The sequence below is a fragment of the Gracilinanus agilis genome, chromosome 2 (assembly GCF_016433145.1).
Source record: "Gracilinanus agilis isolate LMUSP501 chromosome 2, AgileGrace, whole genome shotgun sequence".
Taxonomy (NCBI): Eukaryota; Metazoa; Chordata; class Mammalia; order Didelphimorphia; family Didelphidae; genus Gracilinanus; species Gracilinanus agilis.
In genome coordinates, this window is record NC_058131.1 from 690,683,097 (window position 1) to 690,699,083 (window position 15,987).

The 15,987-nt window shown below is 47.4% G+C and overlaps 1 protein-coding gene across 1 annotated transcript in view; it reads left to right on the forward strand.

Moving 5' to 3' along the window:
- TMEM266 (transmembrane protein 266) overlaps positions 1 to 15,987 on the forward strand; it is a 181,615-nt gene that overhangs the window by 162,253 nt on the left and 3,375 nt on the right. Inside the window, exon 6 of the mRNA XM_044660292.1 lies at positions 13,544 to 13,606. Coding sequence (XP_044516227.1) covers positions 13,544 to 13,606 — 63 coding nt within the window. The remainder of the gene's footprint in view (positions 1 to 13,543; positions 13,607 to 15,987) is intronic.

Below are 15,987 nucleotides of genomic sequence, written 5' to 3' on the forward strand. Positions count from 1 at the left end.
TGAGAGACAGAGAGAGAGAGAGAGAGAGAGAGAGAGAGAGAGAAAAGAAGAAAGAGAGAGAGACAGAGAGAGAGAGAGACAGAGAGAGAGAGAGAGTGAGACAGAGACAGAGAGAGACAGAGAGAGAGAGAGAGTGAGACAGAGACAGAGAAAGAGAGAGAGAGACAGAGAGAGAGACAGAGAGAGAGAGACAGAGAGACAGAGAGAGAGAGAAAAAAAGAAAGAGAGAGAGAGACAGAGAGAGAGAGAGAGCGCCAGAGCCAGAGCCATAAGACTCAGAATAGCTGCCTGACAGTCAGGCTCTCGTGGAGGAAGCCAACTGTGAACTGTGTTTTTAAAAAGTCCTGATGACATGTGAAAACACAGAGCAGATGCAAGACATGAGATGTGAGGAAAGAGGAACTGGAGGCAAGACCTTAAGGAGGTCAGGAATCATCAGAAACAAGGTAGTAGGGACATGGGTTTAAATCTACTCTCAAACATTTCCTAGCTGTGTGACCCTGAGCAAGTCACTTAACCCCTATTGCCTAGCTTGTAACAGGCTTCTGCCTTAGAACTAATACTTAGTATTGATTCCAAGTCAGAAGGGAAAGAAACAAACAAAGAAGCTAAAAAACAAAGAAAGAGCTGCAGCTGGGTAGCTCAGTGGATTGAGAGTCAGGCCTAGAGACGGGAGGTCCTGGGTTCAAATCCGGCCTCAGACACTTCCCAGCTGTGCGACCCTGGGCAAGTCACTTGACCCCCATTGCCCACCCTTACCACTCTTCCACCTAGGAGCCAATACACAGAAGTTAAGGGTTTAAAAAAATAAGAAAAAACAAAAAACAAAGAAAGAAAAAGGAAGAAAGGGAGAGGGATCCCAGGGTCTCGGCGGGGAAGGACTTTAGAACCTCAAACAAAGAACGCTGAAGATAGGAGGCATCCTAGAACGTAGAGTGTCAGAGCTGGGAGGCGACTTAGAATCTAGGATGTCAGAGCTAGAAGGAACCTCCGCACAGTCAGACCACGAGAGGTTTGCTGGACTAGAAAGGACTTTACAGTGTTTAAAAGAGAATGTCAGAGCTAAGAGGGACGGCGGAAGGGAAAGGAGGGAGGGAATAAGCATTTAAGTTTTTATTTATTTTTATATTATTTATTTTATTATATTTATTATACTGTCTGCCAAGCATTGTGCTCAACTCTTTTTTACAAATATGATCTCATTTGATCCTCACAACAACCCTAGGAGGCAGGCGGTATTATGGTCCCCATTTTACAGTAGAGGAAACTGAGGCAAGTGGGCAAACTGGCTCGTCGAGGGTCGCCCAGCTAGGAAGTGTCTGAGGCCGGTTTGAGCTCAGGCCCTCTCGGCTCTAGGCTGGCTCCCTCTCCGCCGCCTAAAGCAGAACACGGTGGGCTAAAAAGGCATGTTGGGACGTCAGAGCCGGGAGCGGCCTTTGACCCACAGCCATCGTGTCCGAGCTCTCCAGTGCCTGAAACCACACGTGTAGACTATTAGAGCTGAAAGGAGCCTTAAAAATAGAGTATTGGGGCTGAACCTTAGATCTGGAGTCAGACTAGCAGAGACTGAGAGCCAGAAGGGACGGGGAGCACGAAACATAGAATGTCACCATTTGCCACCAGAGGGTACAAAATGGCGGAACATGGGAGGGACCTTGGAACAAGCAACGTAAAGCATCAGACCTGAAGGAGTCTTAGGCTATAAGACCTAGAATGTCGGAGCTAAAAAAAAGACCTTAAAGGGGGCAGCTGTGTGACTCAGTTGGATTGAGAGCCAGGTGTAGAGAGGGGAGGTCCTGGGTTCAAATCTGACCTCAGATACTCTCTAGCTGGGTGACCCTGGGCAAGTCACTTGACCCCCATGGCCTACCCTTACCTCTCTTCTGCCGTGGAACCAATACACAGTATTGATTCTAAGGGGGAAGGTAGGGTTTTTTTAAATAAATAAATTGTAAAAGACCTTAGAACATGAACCACAATGTCAGAGCTTGGAGAGACCATCGGCCATAGATGGTAAGAGAGGGGAGGAATCTCCGAATCTCCATGGAAACGTCCAGGTCCAGGGACCGCTTCAAGGTTGCCCTTACTGGGCCTGAACCACCCCCTCCCTGTGGTCTGGTAGCTTTTATTTCCATTCCGCCAGCGTTGCACGTGCACAACAGCACCCCCTGGAGTGGACTGGCTGCATGAAACAGCCGCCCCCTGCCCCAGCCCAGCGTCAGCATTGGCATCCGTGGCGATGGCCACATGCAGGGTGTGTGCCTGCCCCAGCGCTGCCCAGGATTCGGTGTCCATCTCCTGTGCCCAGCACCCCAAAATTGCCAGAATTCCTGGCTATAGCTCTGAAGAGAAGCTAAGGAATAGGGCAGGACAGGGTGGGATAATGAGAACAAGGACCTGAGTTCAAGAGCTGCTCCCCTCCTTACTAGCTGCCTCCCCACCCTCCATTTCCTCTACTATAAAAACAAGAATTACAAGGGATCGTAGAGGACGTACAGAGCGCCCCGCGTGCCTCGTGGCGCTCTACGAATGTAAGCCAGGAGGAAGTTGGCCGTGACAAGGTCCCTCCTGACGCTGGTGTCCTCTGTCCTGAGAGAAGTCCAGTCTAAAATGCTGTGGTTCAAACCAACCAGGACTTCCTCAGCATCTGCTGTTCTGGAAAGCCAGCTAGGGGACGGGATAAAGCTAGGGCGCCTCTTTGTCATCTCCTGCTAAAGGAACAGCAGCCTCTCAGCATCCCAAAGGGAGCAGAAATGTCGAGACCTGAACAGAAATTCTCCAGGCCTTTGCCAGCCCCTCCCTAGCGGGAGCCCTGAAGCTCCCCCCACCCCCAGATGCTGCCTGGGTCCCAAGCAGACTAACACTGACTGGTTTCTGTTCAGACTTGCTCCTACTCAGCTCCTTTAAATCATCTTTAAAACCCAGGGATGCAAAGTCCCAGGCTTCGGGGACTGCCAAGTTCACAGTGCCCCTGTGTAGGCATTAATACTTCCCTCCCAAATTTATTAGTCTTGAAGCTCACCCATAATGGATGAATTACAGTCCCCAGCGGGTGTAACCACGTCGCCCCGTATATCATCCCAGCCCTCAGAGTACCATCTACCACTCTGACGTTTCAGAATTGCCAGAGTCACTCTGATGGGGGCCTTATCCATCTGTCTCCCCTGCCACACTTTGGAGCTTCCTGGGCTAGTAGTGATTTTGCTACTGCCTCAGGGGAGAAGGGGCCAGTGTCAGGAGGAGGAAAAGGCCTCCCCGCCATCCCTCGCCCCTCTGCCAGGGTTGGGAAGCATGGGATCCGAAGGGATCTCTGAGGGCGTGCAGACGAAGAGCTTCTCCCATTTTACAGTGGAGGCATCTGAGGCCCAGGAAGAAAGTGGTTCTGCCAAGAGGTTGTCGAGCTAGAAACATAAGCTCCTCGTGGATACAAACTGTCTCTTTTGTATTTGTATACCCAATACTGAGTATGGTTCCGGGCATAGAAAGGGCACTTAATAATTTTTTTTTTCCATTCATTGTCAGTCAGTTTGTCAAATGCAGGAAGCAGTGAGGTACGATGGGAAACACGATGAATTTGGAATCAGAGAGTCTGGCTCAGCCATGTACTTTGAGGCATGTTCCTGACCTTCTATAAACCTCAGTTTTCTCATCTATAAAATGAAAGGCCTGGACAAGAGGAATTGTAAGGGTCCATCAGGATCTAAATCTGTGATCCCAATTAGCAGAGCTGGAAATTGACTTTGGCTTTTTCAGACTCCAAATCCCATGCTCTTCCCACCAAAGTAGGCTGCCTCTAGCTCAGAAATCCAATGACTCGGTGTCACTCTCGCATCCTTTGCACATCTGGGTTTTTGGGTTTGTTTTTTTTTTTTTTTTTACTACTGAGCTGGGAGTCGGCATCCCTGGGTTCCCTCCCAGACTCTGCCACTGACTCATGCCACCTGCCTCACCTGCCTCCCCTCCCTGATACTACAACCATGGGCAAGTCAGGTTGCCTTCCCCAGAGGGCAAAGCTCAATAATGAAGGCTGTCCTTTCCACTTGACTGGGGCTTTGGGAGAATTAACGAGGCCATGGCTGTGAAAAGCTCTAGGTGCTGAGGAAGGAAAGTATCACAAAGGTACAAAGGAACAGAGCTGTGGCCATCCAGCCCACTGCCAAAAACCCCATTGGCCTCAAGGCTTGGGACTTCACATTCCAAGCTGCATATGAGACAACAAATATTTATTAAGCACTCACTGTATGTCGGGCATTGTCAATATGGTAGAAATGCAAATGCAAGGAAAAAGAAACACACCATCCCTGCCCTCAAGAAGCTTACTTTTTTTTTTTTTTTTTTACATTTTAAAAATTCCTTTTATTGGCCAGAAGTCTCCATGGGAGGTGAGGAAATAAGGTAGGGAGGGAAGTGAGGCAGAGAAGGAGGGGCATAAGACTGCAAAGCAAAATTCCAGAATATACACAACTAGTCAAAAACTTCTTTATTAAAGACTGATTGCCATCAAAAGGGCAGCATAGTAAAAAACATTTCATTTTCCCCCCAACAAAACTTTTTTCACAGTGGCCACATTCTTATAGTAATTTTACCTATAAAACAATAGAGGACAACAGTGCTTAAAAGGGAGAGAAGGAGTAGGGAGAGAGAAGAAGTCCTTCCATGTGCGGGGAAGGAGAAGAGGTTCTTCCATGTGCATGGTAGCAAAGTCTGTAATCAGATGCACACCGAGGAGTGGAATAATGCACTCGAGGCTTCCTCCCACCTCCATATGGAGACCTTCCCCTCCAGAAGGAACTCAGGAATGGAAAATTACTACCCTTAGCTGCCTTGATATCTATGTGACTTTGGACAAATCAATTTACCTCTGTGCCTCAGTTTCCACATCTTACAATTAGGAGGATGGGAGCATTTAATTAGACTAGATGAACTCCAAGGTCTCTTCCATCTCTTAATCTATGATCTCATGACCCCAGAATGATCAAGAAAGGCGGGTTTCCTTTTCTCAGAAGACCTAAGTTCAAGCCCCAGCTCTGATTATTCCTTAGCTGTATTTCCTATACATGAGAGACTTGGACGAGATAATGTCAAAGATCTCTTCCAACTCTAAATCTTGGAATTCCACAATCCCAGTGTTAAGCAACTATGTGGCATAGGGAGAGAGCACTGGATTTGGAATTGGGAAGACCTGCATTCAAATCCTGCCTTAGATCTTTAGATACATATAGCTATGTGACCCTGGTCAAGTCACTTAACCCTGTTTGCCTCAGTTTCCTCAACTGTAAAATGAGGTTGTGAAGAACATATGTGATCATTTACATAATAGCTCTTTGTAATCCTCAAAGTGCTCTATAAAAGCTAGCTATTGTTATAATGATGTTCAATCATGTCCACTGAGGGCTGGGAAGTGTTGTATGAAGAGAGCTGATTGGACTTATGCTCAGAAAAGGGGTGAGGCCAGCCTCAGATACTTGGGGGATCTTGGTCAAGTCTCAAAGTCTGGGAATAAGCCTCTGTAAAAGGAAGATAATAATGTCCCGGCTCCTGACCTATCAGGGCGATCATGAGGGGGGTTATTTTTACAGCTTTAAACATTACAGAAATGTGAGCTCTTAATACCCATAAAATGAGGGGATGGGAGTGAACAAAGGAAACTAGGGATTTTATGAGGCAGAAGGAAGGAGGGAGAACATTCCAGGCACGGGAACAGCCTGTAGGAAATCATGAAGGTGATAGGTAGACAGAGCATTGTGTGTGAGGAGCATCAAGAAAGCTGATATTTCCGGATCATATCGATACGGAGGGGAACAAAATACAGGTATCCCTTCCACATCACAATTTTCCCCATAATGGTCTTGATATATCACAAGGCAGCATACAAAATTAAATGGGAGGGGGCAGCTGGGTAGCTCAATGGATGGAGAGCCAGGCCTAGAGATGGTAAGTGCTGGGCTCCAATATGGTCTCAAATACTTCCTAGCCGGGTGACCCTGGGCAAGTCACTTGACCCCCATTGCCTAGCCCTTACCACTCTCCTGCCTTGGAACTAATACAGAGTAGTGATTCTAAGATGGAAGGTGAGGGCTTTTTAAAAGTAAAATTAAATAAAAAATTAAATTATCAAATATAAATTTATAAAATTTTAAATTTAAAAAATAAAAATTTAATTTAATTTAATTTTAAAAAGAAAAATTAAAGTTTGCAAAAAGAATGTGAAAGCTAAAAGATTTTACATGGATTTTCCAGATCATGGGGGCACCATGCCATACTTCTAACCTCTGCCATGTGGAAGAGATACCTGTAATAAGTCTGGAAAGATAGGAAGAAGTCTGTTTGGCTAGACCATAGAGGATGTGAAGGGGAGTGATCAGGTGAAACCAAATGGAGAAGGACTTTAAATGCCCAACAGAAGGGGCAGCTGGGTAGCTCAGTGGATTGAGAGCTGGGCCTAGAGACGGGAGGTCCTAGGTTCAAATTTGGCCTCAGATACTTCCTAGCTGTGTGACCCTGGGCAAGTCACTTGACCCCCATTGCCTACCCTTACCAATCTTCTGCCTTGGAGCCAATACACAATATTGACTCCAAGACGGAAGGTGAGGGTTTAAAAAAAAAAAAAAAAAAGCCCAACAGAGGAGGGTAAAGCCTTAAGGCATCCCTTCTTGTTCCGAAGGGATTCTTAGAGATGAAAAGGCCCCCAAACTCCCAAGAAATGAATGTCTAAGAGTGAATATTCAGGTCCTATGCCAGGAATTGGGGGCAATATTTGGGGCCAGGGGCTGCCCTCAAATCACACAGCAACCTCGGGGTGGTGCATGGCCAAGCTGGCTGGGCACCGAGGCCGATCCACCCCCCCATCACCATGCGATTCCAGGGCGATCCATCCCATTTGGGCCCACCTCTGCTGATCAGAAAGGCCTTCTTTCTAGCCTCCTGGGGCGAGTTTTCCCTTCCACCCAGGCAAGCTGGCCCGGCCCCACCAGAGCCGGTTAGGAGGAGAATAGTTCCTTTGTGTGGAAAAACCAAGAGTGCAACAGAGAGAAGCAGAGGGAGCTAAGAAAGCAATAAAAGGCATCAGGATGGGCGAGCAGAGAGGATACTTGGGACCCCTTCCAGGCTCCTTCCTCCCTTCTCAAACGCCATCGTAAAAACGGGCCCCAATGCTGTATCCAGGCCAGCCTGCTGGCAGCTGCAACACTGGGACCATTGAGAGGATGCTCGCAGCCCAAGCTGGACGGAAGGAGAGACGGGAGGGCGGCCACCAAGAGGAATCGTCCGGCATTTACCGTAGCGCCAGATTGACTGGTTTTCCTTCGGCCCAGAGATCAGAATCGCACGGTGGTCTCTCCAGAGGGAGGGGGTTTTCTCGAGATGCCTCTTTATTCCCAGGTTGGGGTGGTCTTTCCTGCCATGCCCGCATCCCACCGAGGGACCCCCAAAGAAGGCAGGGGGCCAGGTTTGAGGGCGCCGGCCGTGCCCGCTTGGGCCGTCTCAGCTCCTGGGGAAAGGACCCCGAGGGGTTTAACCGTCTCCTCCCTTCCTGCGTGGCCCTTCGTCCCCCAAACGGTAGGTGGGGGAGCCGCTTGGACCTTTGTTTTCATCACGATAGAGACCAATGGCTAACAGTACTGAACGTCTCCAAAAACCGTGAAGTGAGCATGCTGCAGAGGGCAAAGCCGAGGCGCGTGGTGCGTGTGAACAGATTGCAGCGAGGAACCAATGAGAAACAACAGAGGAACTGCAGCCGGGAACTGCAACGAAGACGTGTACCGGACACAAGAGCTGGACTGCAATGGGGCAGGATTGAAGAACCACTAGAGAACAGTTCGTATACTCCAGGGCAATACTCATGATGCCAAGAGAAACTAAGGAAGGCCATGTTGAGTAGATCCCTCGCTCCCACCTCTAACCCCTCCAAGGTAAATTTGTAGGAGGTCCTGGGTTCAAATATGACCTTGGACACTTCCTAGCAGGGTGACCTTGGGCAAGTCACTTAACCCCATTGCCTAGCCCTTACTGTTCTTCTGCCTTGGAACCAAAACAAAGGATTTATTCTAAGATGAAAGGTAAAGGTTTTTTAAATTTTAAAAAGAGTGGCAGGGAGGTCCTAGGTTCAAATCTAGCCTCAGACACTTCCCAGCTGTGTGACCCTGGGCAAGTCACTTAACCCCCATTGCTTAGCCCTTACCGCTCTTCTGCCTTGGAACCAAAACACAGGATTTATTCTAAGATGAAAGGTAAAGGTTTTTTTTATTTTTTTTATTTTTTAAATTTTAAAAAGAGTGGCAATCTGCACCATTGGAGGGAATGTTCACCTCGGTGAAATTATAGATCCTTTGAGATATTTACATAATGAGGGAACTCCGTATGTGGAAACTCCTTCCACCAATATAAGATAGCAACTCCTCTCTAATTCTGAGAGTGACCTGGGATGCTGAAGTATTTGAATGGCTTGCCCATGACTGGACAGAAAAATGTATCCTTGAACCTAGTTCTAACTCCAGACAGCCCTCTAACCACTGCACTAGACAACCTCAGAACAATATTTATTCCACATCTCTTACTGGTAGAAGTGCTGGGAGAGATAAACAGGTCAGGCAAAACACGGCCCCGTTCTCATGAAGCTTAGAGTCTGGGAAGACCATGAGACCCTAAAACATGGAACTGCAATCAAGAGGGCTGACCAAATCATTTGGAAGATGATGAGAAGGCTTTGATCTTTTTTTTTAAACCCTTAACTTCTGTGTATTGGCTCCTAGGTGGAAGAGTGGTAGGGCGGACAGTGAGGGTCAAATGACTTGCCCAGGGTCACACAGCTGGGAAGTGTCTGAGGCCGAATTTGAACCCAGGACCTCCCGGATGAGAAGACTTTGAACCATTTCCTACTAACAAAGATCAAAGGAACTTGAGATGTTCAGCCCAGAGAAGAGAAGACTGAGGGAACGGTGGGATGAGGAAGAGAAATCGAATTGATTCTGCTTGACCTCACAGGGCTGGACTAGGTTTGATGAGTGCAATTTGCAGGCAGATTTTGGCTTGATTTAAGAGAAATGTTTGTAAAAATTAGAGCTGTCCCAAAATGGAATGGGCTGTCTTACAAGAGAGTAAGTTCCCTGTCCCTGGAGGTGTTCAAGCAAAAGCTGGGCAAATACTCGTCAGGGACATGCCAGAGGGGATTCTGGTTCAGGTCCAACTTTGAGAGGCTCATGGGATTCTTAGAAGGCATGATATTCTGTTGAGTGTATTAGAACCTGACAAAACCTCTACATGAGGTCCAACTGGGAAATTCATGGCAAATGGACTTCAGGAAAGGTTCAAAGAGGGAGAAGCGTCAGAATTGGGTTTTAACAGCAGGATAGGAATTTGGCCAATGAAGATGGCATGGGGGAACATCCCAGGCACAGGAAACCCAGGATATGGTCCTTAATTCTCAGGGCCTTTAGACTGGGGCCCCTTAGCTTAGTAGGGCAGGAAGCAACCGGGAGAAACAGTGCTGTGGGTTGGGTTCAGTCCTGGCTTCACTCCCTCCTTCATCTAAAGATGACTCCCAAGAATAAAGGACTCAAGACTCCCAAGACTCCCTTGGATAAAGAGGCTGCACCTTTGATCTCCACTCTATTACCTCGAATCCACATGCCTCCGGTCCCATGAAATGAGTAAGAGGCTCATAATTAAAAGCATTATAGAAATTCTAGCATAGTCCGTGTGAGCTAGTTTTATTCTGAAAGGTAGGGAGATAGATTAGTGGGCATTCAAGCTAGCCTTGTAGTCAGCAAAGAGAGTCATAAGCATGGGACCAGAAGGGCCTCAGAGGTCATCTTCCCGTTTACAGATGAGGAAACTGAGACTCAACAACAGAAAATTCTTGCCCAACATCATACAGGTAGTATCAAAGATGGGATTTGAACCCAGGTCTTGTGACTACAGAATAGTTTGGTTTTACTTTCTAACACACACACACACACACACACACACACACACACTCCCTAGAAGTAGGCATCAGAGACCAGATGAAAAGTCAAGGCTTCAAGCACCCACCCAGCAGTGGATTCTAGGTCTTATTGTAATGGTCTTTGGCTATTATGTTGTTCAGCTGTGTTCAACTCTTCATGATCCCATTTGGGGTTTTCTTGACAAAGAAATTGGAGTGGTTGGTCATTTCCTTCTCCAGTTTATTTTACAGATGAGGAAACTGAGGTAAACAAGGTTAAGTGACTTGCCCAGGGTCATACAGTGAATAAAAGTCTGAGGCTGGATTTGAACTCAGGTCCCCGACTCCAAAACCAATACTCTATTCACTGCACCACCTAGCTGCCCTGTGCTAGGCACAAGAACATACAAAGGCTATTTAAGGTACTTCCTGCTGTCAAAGTGCTTGCCATATAACCTAGATGCAAGGGGGTTCACCTCCGGGGAGCTTTTTTTCAGCCAAAGCATCTCATGACCCTGTAGACTTCCGTGGTGGCCGGGTTGCCATTTGTACCTGCGGCGGTGGCATCCGCCCCCACCAGATCACTAACCTGTGAAGCATTTTCCTAGGCTTCCGTAGAGTTGGGTGCGGAGGGATGTCGGGCGGGGCTTTGTAAATCCCGAAGGAAATGCCTCTTTATTCAGTGTCTTGTTCTCCAGAGCTATCGCTAGCCATCTTTGCACCAGGGGCGAGCACTCCAAATCACACATTTTTTGCAGGGAAAAGGAGCTTCCCATTTCGTGTTATTATTCATGGTATTTACTATGGTTGTGGGCACTTCTTTCCATTTGTAGTTTACTATTTGTATTATCATTTACTATTATTATTAACGGTCGTTACTCATTGCTCTTATTGCTAACCTCCACTGGTCAAAGGGCGAGGAGGGGTGTCAGTGGCGATGTCCCTACTACCTCCCCCTGGTCACAGCCAGGCTCGCTTCTCCGAAGGAGTCCCCCTTCCCATGTGCCCGGGAATGCTGAGCCCTGAGAAGGGAGGATTCTAGCTGCTTTCTTCTGCCCGGCTCTCTCCAGGATGGGGGCTCTTCTTCCCAGCGCCATGTACCCCTCCGCTGCTGGCATTGCTTGGATGGGCTCTCGCAGCCCCCGGGGGACCAGCTACGCTGCTTTCCCAACATGCCCAGGCGCAGAAGCCCGGAGCCTGGATGGGGAGATGGCATTTAGAGCATGAATTATGAATGGGCACAAAGAAGTGTGTTTCGCCATCAGCTCCAGGCAAAAGCATTGTTCCGCTGGTCCGGGCGTACCCCCAGGCGGCTCGCGGGACCCCCTTTAAACTCAGACATTAGCACAAGACTCACCTCTGGCTGGAGGCATTTAAGGATCAACAGGGGCCAAAAAAGCTTTTTAAGAACCAATGGGGTACGGAAGCCTGGGAGGGCTGGGGAGGGCCCTGGCTGGGCCGGTTGGGCTTTGTCGGGTGGGGAGAGCCTTCCTTGGAAAACATCTGTTCCTTTCACTTGTAAACCACGTCTGGGGGCCTCCTGAGTCAGGCTGTGGGGGGCGGGGGTCCCCCTGGGGGAACATGGGGAGTCAGACTCCCAGGGATGAGCTCAGCCTTTCAGAAGCGCTCCCCTCCCCCAGAGCCGAAGGCACTTAGAGAGAGGAGGCTTTTAGAGCTCCGGCGAGATCCTGGGCTGGGCTGAGAGGCTCCCTCGGAGGAGATGGAGATGACCACGTGCCCCAGGCTTTCAGCGGGGTACACACACACACACACACACACACACACACACACACACACACACACACGTCATCTCTGGGACCGGCTGCAAAGCCTCCTTGGCAGAGAAGGGTGGAAGGACCCTTTCCATGAATTGAGTTCGGGGTTCCTTCCTGGCGGGACCGTCAGTAGGTCGCCCCCTTCTTTGAGTCCCTCGGTAGGACGCCCCTCTCAGTGAGCCCCTTTCCCTTACCTGGAGAACGTGGGGAGAATACATGACCCCCGAAAGTGCTCAGGTTCTTTCTAAGTCAGCCGTAGTTAACCTATTTGTTCCCTGGAGCATTCTGGGAAAACCTGGGGACCCCTTCTCAGGATAACGCCTTAAAATGCCCATAAAAAAAATAATCATTCATAGGAATTGCAAAAAAAAAAAAAAACCCACTTCAATTGAAATGCAAATTATTTTTTGAGAAATAAATAAATGCAGTTATTTAAAATAAAACAAAGAAATGCAGTTATCAAAAAATTTGGTTTTAATCTCACAGATGCCAGGTTAAGAAACTCTGAAAGGGGGCAACTAGGTGGCTCAGTGGGTTAATGGAAGATCCTAGGTTCAAATTTGAACTCACACATTTCCTAGCTGTAGGACCCTGGGCAAGTCACTTAACCCCCATTGCCCAGCCCTTATCGCTCTTCTGTCTTGGAACCAAGACAGAGTATGGAGACAGAGAGAGACAGAGAGAGACCTTTACTTTGTGTCTCCTCTGTGCCCTTCCTTCCCTGGGTGTTGTGGGAGACCAAAGACCAGCAAATAAAGCCCTCTCCTGAGGGGAGGAGTCTGAGTAGAGGCAAGGGTTCACCCACAGGAGACAATGAGCACATAAGAAGACAAAGGCACAAAATCACTGGATTAAATATAATTGCGTAAGGTGGAATGGAGGGAACAGTTAGTACCCAGAGTCAGGAAGGAGAAAGAGCCATGTGAGGCTGGAGTCACCCAGGAAAGTTCCCTGGAGGAGCCAGGATTTGAGCTAGAGTAGAATGGGGATGAGGAGAGAAGAGGGGTATCAGCAGGGTTGTACTGGAGCCAGCCGGTCCTGCCTTATGAGAGCCAATTGATCAATTCTCTTTTCTTCCTTTCTTTTTAAATTCTTACCCTCTTTAAAATTTAAATATTAATACTAAATAAAAATAAAATACTCTATAATACTAAATACTATAAACATAATTTAAATACTAAATAAATATATTAATACTAAATATATAATATTAATAGAATTAATACTAAATGAATCAGCTACATTTTTTTTTTTTTTGGCGAGCTGGTTGTTAAATATTTATCAGAATATCACTGCATGACTGCTGAGTGTGAAGATTCCCTACATGACAGGTGACCCAGGCACACACAAGAGAATCAGGGTGGGCACAAAAGCTATCTAGGCAGAGCTAAAGGTGTGTGTGTGTGTGTGTGTGTGTGTGTGTGTATAAATGTATGTCTAGGTAAGTATACGTTGGATTGTCCAATGAGACTTGGACAAGCCCAGTTGCCTTGGAAGGTCCCATTTTTCATGGCAGTATTGGCATAGGTTGATAAGATTGAGCTCTGGAAGGGATCTTAGGGTCCATCTAATTCAACGCCTTTATTTTATAGGTAAGGAAATGTGTACATCTATTATTATTTATATTTCTTTATTAGCACCCATGTCGCTTCCCCCAATAAGACGTGGGTTCTTTGAGAGCAAAGACAATTTCCTTTTTGTCTTTGGGTCCCAGCATCTAGCTCAGAGTAAGCCCTTAATAAATGCTTGCCAGACAAAACGAATGAATGAATAGCTGCCATAGTCTGGATATTCCATCAGTAATAAGGAAAGCTCAGCAGTTTCCCTCTCTGTCTCCCCCTGCCAGAAGCCATGGTGAAGGATGACATGAATAGCTACATCAGCCAGTATCACAATGAGCCTAGCAGTGGTAAGTCTCCCCTCCTAAGCTCTAACTGACCATCCCAATAGGCCCGGACACGTGGCTGCCACAAGGCAGCTGTAGCTCTTTCTAGACTGTTCCCGGGATTCCCATCCCTCCCGTCCTCTGTGCTTCCTACCAGAGCCTGGGCACATCTTGGTTCTCCTGTGGATGAAGGTTGTCTCTCCAATCAGACTGCGTAGTTCAGGAGAGCACCCCGCCGCCGGCTTGTTCTGAGGGTGAGGCCCCACTCCCTTCACCTGGCGGAAGTGGCCTCAACCGGCAAAGTGCCCAAGAGAAAAGAGCCCTGGGTGGCCCGACGTCTGGGATGGTACCGACTCAAGATCCCGAAGCACAGGGACGATAATTTGGCCCTGCTTTTCTCCATGACAGTCCTCTGCCCATGGTTACATAGAGACTTGAACCCAAGTCTTTCAACTTCAGTTCTAGACTCTTTTCTACCTTCATGAATACCAGACTCAAAAATAAACTCAACAGTTCTAAAAATAGGGCAGTTCTGATCCAAGATAAGCAAGCACAGCCCGCTGCTCATACAAAATGGCAGCCACTAGGCTGAGGGTCCCACATGGGACGGCTAACCCAAGCACACATGAGGGAATCGAGCTACACAGCATGCTACTATTTGTTTGGAGGGTTGGAAGGGTCCCAGGGAAGACTGATGGGTCCCAGGCATAGGAGAATGGTTGGGTTGTACAATGGGCCCAAATGCTTTTCAAAGCCCTTTTATCTCCATGGCAGGACTTTTCATAGACTCATAGGATTGAGTTCTAGAAGGAATCTGAGGGTCCATCTAATTCAACGCCTTAAATTTAGAGATGAAAAAACTGTGCCCTAAAAAGTCCCCAAACTTGCCCAAGGTCACTTTGATAGCAATTGGCAGATCCAAGATTTTTCTTTTGAGTAAGATCTTGTGCTCTTCAACTTTTCATTGCAATCTCTCTTCAAGGATAACCTGTTGGGGTTTTTTTCCTCCCATACATCTAACTCATCTTTTTTAAACCTTTATCTTCCGTCTTAGAATCAATACTGTGGATTGGCTTTAAGGCAGAAGAGCAGTAAGGGCTAGGCAATGGAGGTTAAGTGACTTGCCCAGGGTCACACAGCTAGGAAGTGGCTGAGGCCAGACCTCCCGTCTCTAGGCCTGGCTCTCAATCCACTGAGCCACCCAGCTGCATCCTCTCTATAACATCTGTGAAGAATAGTTACCAAATCTCCACTGATATGGAAGTTCACTGGCTCCCAAGGCTACCATTCCACTTTAGACCAGCTAGTATTGTTAAGGAATTCTTTTCTTCCAACCAAAATCTGCCTCTTTTTCTCCATCCTTTGTAGTTCTGGTACCTGGAGACAAGCAGAACAAGTGTAATCTTACTTATCTAGGACAGTCCTTCAAAACCTTGAAGACGGCTATTCTGTGTCTGTGTGTGTCTGTGTGCGTCCCCAACTCTTCCAAAAGCCTTCTCTTCTTCAGAGTGGACAGTTGGAATCCCTTTAACGAATCCCTCTGTATCAGGATTTCTCAGTCTGGTATTCTCCCCATTTTGTTCATCTCCCAGAACTGACCCTGGGACTCCAGGAGGTCTGACCAGTGTTGAGGAGGTCAAAAGAAAATTAGATAGTCCCAAATGTCTAATGGGCAACTGGGGATATGGAAGAGAAGTTCAGGAGAGAAAACGAGACCGAAAATATAGTATCTACATAAAGAACACCCCCAGGAACTGGCAAGGTCACCAAATGGAGGAAAAGAGAGAAGAAAAGAGAGTGCAGGACTCAACTTTGGCATCTCATGCTTTCATTTAGGAATGCTGCATCAGTTTGGGAGACTAACAAAGGAATGGTCAGACAGGTAGAAAGAGAACCAGGATGGGCAGTTGGGTGGCTCCATGGGCCAGACCTAGAAAGGGGAGGTCCTGGTTTCAGATCTGATCTCAGATGCTTCCTAGCTGTGTGAGTCTAAACTTAGTGAACTCAATGAGACTGAGCAAGCCACTTAATCCCCATTGCCTAGCCTTTAGCACTCTGCTGTCTTGAAACCAATATTAGTATGGATTTCTAAGAAAGAAGGTTAGGGTTTAGAAGAAGAAGAAGAGAAGGCAGTTAAGGTGACTCAGTGGACTGGGAATTAGGTCTAGATTCAGAAGGATACAGGTCTAGAAAGCATGAGATGCCAAAGTTCAAATCTGGCCCCTCAGATACTTTCTAGCTATGTGACCCTGGACAAGTCATGTCACCCTATTGTCTAGTCCTTACTGCTCTACTGCCCTGGAATCAATATACAATATTGATGGAAAGGAAAGGAAAGGAAAGGAAAGGAAAGGAAAGGAAAGGAAAGGAAAGGAAAGGAAAGGAAAGGAAAGGAAAGGAAAGGA